The sequence below is a fragment of the Paralichthys olivaceus genome, chromosome 1 (assembly GCF_024713975.1).
Source record: "Paralichthys olivaceus isolate ysfri-2021 chromosome 1, ASM2471397v2, whole genome shotgun sequence".
NCBI lineage: Eukaryota > Metazoa > Chordata > Actinopteri > Pleuronectiformes > Paralichthyidae > Paralichthys > Paralichthys olivaceus.
The window spans coordinates 21,334,470-21,339,916 of record NC_091093.1 but is presented as its reverse complement, the minus strand read 5'-3'; the positions used below and the strand labels follow the sequence as shown (position 1 = coordinate 21,339,916).

At 40.1% G+C, this 5,447-nt stretch overlaps 1 protein-coding gene across 1 annotated transcript; it reads left to right on the top strand.

Moving 5' to 3' along the window:
- The first annotated feature begins 2,190 nt into the window (after positions 1 to 2,190).
- On the top strand, positions 2,191 to 5,337 carry rrad (Ras-related associated with diabetes). Its single transcript, XM_020079841.2, has 5 exons — positions 2,191 to 2,351; positions 2,494 to 2,886; positions 3,539 to 3,612; positions 3,732 to 3,936; positions 4,348 to 5,337. Exons 2-5 carry the CDS (start codon positions 2,514 to 2,516, stop codon positions 4,623 to 4,625), a joined length of 930 nt encoding a protein of 309 aa, XP_019935400.1. The 5' UTR covers positions 2,191 to 2,351; positions 2,494 to 2,513; the 3' UTR covers positions 4,626 to 5,337.
- The last annotated feature ends 110 nt before the right edge of the window (positions 5,338 to 5,447 follow it).

Here is a 5,447-nt window from a genome sequence, read left to right as displayed (position 1 = left end):
TGATTATATGTTAGATTTGATATGATCCATGATTACATGTTAGATTTGATATGATCCATGATTAAATGTTAGATTTGATATGATCCATGATTAAATGTTAGATTTGATATGATCCATGATTAAATGTTAGATCCTCTTTATATACAGTCTATGGTTAGATCCTGGTGAGTCTAACACTGTTTATACAAGTCATATACTTCTGAATTGTTACCCAATGTTTATTCTCTACTCTCATGTGCAATAAGCACTGTGAATTTTCCGGTATCTTTGTATATTGTCTAAATTTCTCTTTATAAATATATACATATGTATATTTTTATTCTTATTTTTATATTTTTATTTTATTTTATTTCTATATTTTTATTTGTCTCTATCCTAATGCCCTCCTGCTGCTGTAATGTCGCAATTTCCCCAGTATGGGATAAATAAAGTCGATCTTATCTTATCTTATTTTATTTATTCTTCCTCTGTAGATTTATAGAAGAAGCTGCCTGAAATGATATAAACAGTCAGGTGGAAGATATCAAGACAAGTCAGTATAACACAGTTCATGAAAAGTAGAGCTATGAGGAAAGACAAAATGTTCTATATATAGATATAGAGGGAGATAGAGATATATTTAAATACTCTGAGTTACACTATAAGTATATGTTGTGAAATTCACGAATGGAGATATTTTCTTTCTGAAAATTGATAGTCATAATTTTATTTAAAAAATGTGTTTATCCTGAACTTGTTTGTTCGATTGAGTTTATAGGTAAAACATATAATTCTGAAAGTCCATCAAAAACATTCTGATATACATATGGTGATAAATTACATATTGGTCCTATCAACCAGCAAATCTATAGCAGTGACTTTATGAGTTAATGAAATTAGGCAAAACCCCTGCAAAGAGACAATATTTGAATAAACAACATGAAAAACTGCAGATGAATTATACTTCATGCAGAGACCCAGATATTTACTGTGGAATCTATATTAAGAACCTTAATAACCATATTATGAAAACTTGACACGAGTTTGCAAACACACCAATGCAAGGATTTCTAAATGTTCAATTGTGCATGAAAGAAGTAAAGTCACAAGGGGGCAGCAACACACAATCCTGAGTCTGTGGTACATGCTGGAAAGCACAAACTGCCTCACTGTAGCCTCTCTGTGTCCAATATTCGTCAAATACAATGAACAATGAAACTGTTATACATGCAGAAGCAAAAACGAAAAGTGATCTGGAGTCATGAGCTGCATTGGGGCATGAGATTCACATTTTCTTCCTTTATATAAACAAGTCTGTATTTACAGTCATTGATATAGAGCAGATATCTTATAGCATTTTTGTATCATTCATCTCAGGCATGGATCAGGAGAACCACACCAGTTTGTTTGAGGTCGATCAATGATTATAGATGCAAATGAAAGGACATTACATTTCAGCCATGCCTTCATTTTTCAGACAGTGAGGTGGAGGGAGGAAGAATGAGGGATGAATGATAAATAAATTCCACCGTGTGTAGAATGTTTATGAGTTTATGTTTCTTTTTTTTTGCACATATGATAGAAAATGTATGACAGTTTAGAGAATAGCATAGAAATAGAGAGCTTTATTGTTATTGTACACAATGAGATGAACAGTGCTCCTCAAGTTCAGTGCATTCAAATTAACTATCATTCATAAAATACATCCATTCAAATAAATGGAATGATTCTGCACTGGTTTAAAAAGAGCATCATAAGAGGTAGAGAGCAGGGCTCAGCTGTCACAGAAATCCAAATCAATCATGTCAAAATGAAATTAGATAACTCAAAACTCAACCCCCCTCCCCCCAACACTAAAATGGAATAAGTGAAGCAAAGATCTGCACATGACAGTGACCACGAGACTCAAATCTGATTTAAGCAAGACAGGGGGTCATATTTCCACTCATCTGCGCCCTAATACACTTCAACTTGCATCATGAGGATATCCTTCCACCGTCTTATCCTCTATATTATTATTAAATATTTATACCCTATCTCTCTGGCTTTAAGTGGGCTTCCCCTCTTCAAGGTTTCATCCCTGGCCGCCCCCTCACAAGACAGCTCCATTTGGAGATGCGGAAGGGAGATTCCTCTGCGCTCTCAGTCATCCTCCCTCCCTCCTCTGTATGATGGCACCGTTACGCACCACTATAATAAGCGGAGACGTGATTCTCAGGGGCGAATCCCTGCCGACGTCACTCCCGGTCCTGTATAAATACACTGAGCAGCAACTCTCATCAGACTCGAGCAAAAAACGCCTCACCGATCACAATAACTCATCAAACCGAGGATTATAGGATTGCCTTCTTTGATTTATTTGCCAGCACCGGGTAAGTGTCTTCAATACTGACGAGACATTTGAACTGTTAGTTTTTGGGCGTTTTTATTATATTAAGTAGAGTAGAACACGTGTGGTCAGGTCGACTATGAGATTAAGATCCCCAATTTTACGCACGGCGCATGTGTCCACAGATCCACGCCATATACGCACAATGACTTTGAACAAGGGTGACAAATTGCGGAACATGGACAAGAGGAGAGGAAGCATGCCCTTCCCCATGAATCTGCCCAACCTCCACCGGAGGAGCATGCCTGTGGACGACCGGGACCTGCACGCCACGATGCCACAGACCGGGCAAACCGACGAGCTGTCCAACCTCCTGCGCTGCACGTCCTACTCCCCGACCGAGCAGCACCGGGGCAGCTGCGCCTCGGACTCCTCCGACTCCGTGATCTCCACCGGCAGCGAGGCGGAGTCCCAGGTGTACAAGGTGGTCCTCCTCGGAGAGCACGGCGTCGGCAAGTCCAGCCTGGCGCGCGTCTTTGGGGGAGTCGAGGATCCCGGTCACGACTGCGATGAAGCAGGTAAATGGTGATGCTGGGGGATGACTCATCTACCCTTGAAACCCACGCACACAGATGTACTCAAGATGTGCTTTGTCTGTTTAGTCACGTGTGATAATTAGGTCTGTCCAAGGTCAATTTAGAACACATCATAATGAGCAATATATCACCTTATACTCATAAGTCATACTCACATATACGGCTTTATGTCTTTGCTTTTTGAGTTTAAAGACCACGTTCTTCTTTTACAAACAATTCAACATTTAAATAAACACCAATCAAGGACACAAACACATTTAAAAGCACATATCATTTTCTATACAGACATTTTTTATTTATGAGGGAAGTGGAGCTGATTTAATAGAAAAAAAGACAGGCTTCTTATTTTACACTTGCATTGATTATTACTATTTCCATCTACAGCCAGGCACCAGTTCAGTCCTCAGTCGTACAGCTGTCAGAAACATCCAGTAGCATAGTGTGAAGGGAAAATATAAAAGGATGGTTTGATCACAGGCTGTGATCAGCTCAATGCTTCACTGTGCAGACTACAAAAGAAAAATGGGCTAAAATCAGTTTGAAGAAAAGCAAAAACACACATTGGCGATAAACACGACTGTTCAGATAAGCTTCTGCGCCGATGTGTAATATAATATTAATTTTTCCCCCTCAGGAAACACTTATGACAGATCTATCGATGTGGATGAAGAGGAGGCATCCATTGTGTTGTACGACATCTGGGAACAGGTGAGTTATACATAATTTATGTAATGTTTATCCATCAACATTGACTCCATAGATATTAGACCACAGGGTTGTATCAGACGTGAATAATGCTCAACTGAGCATCTGTTTGTTTCCTGAAGGATAACAGCCAGTGGCTGAAGGAGCAGTGCATGAGGATGGGAGATGCCTACATCATCGTGTATTCAGTGACAGACAAGTCGAGCTTCGAGAAGGCGTCAGAGCTGCGGATTCAGCTGCGTCGGGCCAGGCAGTCAGAGAACATTCCCATAATCCTTGTGGGCAACAAGAGCGACCTGGTGCGGTCCAGAGAGGTGTCTGTAGATGGTAAGTCAGTATAATTAACTCACTGTTGAGCCTAAAGCCTCTGCACCAGTGGTGTGGATAGACATTTTTAGGTCAGGGGAATGGGATTTTAGTGAGTTTAAATAATCTAATATTTATCATTTAAAGCATAAAAACTGTCTTTAGGCTGTTTATGCTCTAATCTGAAAGAACTACTGGGGCTTGACCATCCTTCATGGGTTCAGGCCTCATTTCTCACTTGACTGCTCAGGCTCAGTACAGGCCCACATATACATGTATACGACTCCAAACTGTGTCACAGATTCCAAATTATTATCCTGAAGGCTTATTTATGCACTTTAGGATTATCTAAATGATCTGTTTTTGAATGTTTTCTAAAACCTACACCATCAGAGTTTTAATTCCCCATTCTCCATGTTTTCTGTATCGCAGAGGGAAGTGCCTGTGCAGTGGTGTTCGACTGCAAGTTCATTGAGACGTCCGCATCCCTCCACCACAACGTGCGGGACCTTTTCGAGGGCATCGTCCGACAGATCCGCTTGAGGAAAGACAGCAAGGAGGAGAACGCACGGCGCATGGCCAACTGCAGACGTAGGGAGAGCATCGGCAAGAAGGCCAAGCGGTTTCTGGGCCGCATGGTCGCGCGCAAGAACAAGAAGATGGCTTTCAGGCAGAAGTCAAAGTCCTGCCACGACCTCACGGTTCTCTGAGGAACACGTGGGACAGATGGACACTTCTTTTCTTTGGCCTCTGAAGACCAGACGCTGTGTGTGTTTTAACACTAACCCTAAAGGACTAATAGAGATGTACAGAAATATATTTTTATTTTTTTTAGACACCAACCGAAGGCAAAGAGAGGACTTGAATAATAAAACATAACTGACATTATTCAAGTCATATCATGATAATGGTGATAGCCTGCATGAAGCTTTGCAAACTTTTATGTTCTTTTGTTTTTATCTGCCTTATATCATATTGCTGTCATAAAATGATCAGTCAGAAAAATCCACAAAGGCTTGTTTTTTTTCTAATGACTTGAAAAGATTGCCTTGTTGTTGGGTTGTTGTTGTTGTTGTGCTCCTTTATTGGAGGGGAATTGGTGTATATACGTATATGAATGACGCTGAATGTAACACATCTCATTATCTCTAAAAAACACGGTGGAGGATCACTGTACTAGGTCATCTGGAGTTGTATTTACTTGAAACGTGGTATGCAGGTTCGTGCCTCGGCCAAGTTACTAAAGAGATGTCAAAGACGAGAGAAAACCTCTGTGATTCTGTGTTGTTCCATAACATCGAGTTCAGGTTGTGAATGTATGAGTAAAGCAATAAGTTATATCCGTCTTGTGAAATTTGACATCATTTGGAAATTCTTTGTTTACGTTGATTTCCTTTTTTTCAATAAAACATGAAAACAAAACCCTTCAATCTTCTCTGCCTTTATTTCCTGAAGCAACATGTTCTGCCGAATAAAACACAGGAAAAGCCGTTTCAGGCGATTTACGGCCTTATAAATATTCATTTGATTGT

What these genes read in the sequence shown, in the direction of transcription:
- rrad (XM_020079841.2), top strand. Translation starts at nt 2,514, where the DNA reads ATGACTTTGAACAAGGGTGACAAATTGCGGAACATGGACAAGAGGAGA. An exon ending in TCACGACTGCGATGAAGCAG is followed by an intron (nt 2,887 to 3,538) that starts GTAAATGGTGAT and finishes TTTCCCCCTCAG; the next exon opens with GAAACACTTATGACAGATCT. An exon ending in CAGAGAGGTGTCTGTAGATG is followed by an intron (nt 3,937 to 4,347) that starts GTAAGTCAGTAT and finishes TCTGTATCGCAG; the next exon opens with AGGGAAGTGCCTGTGCAGTG.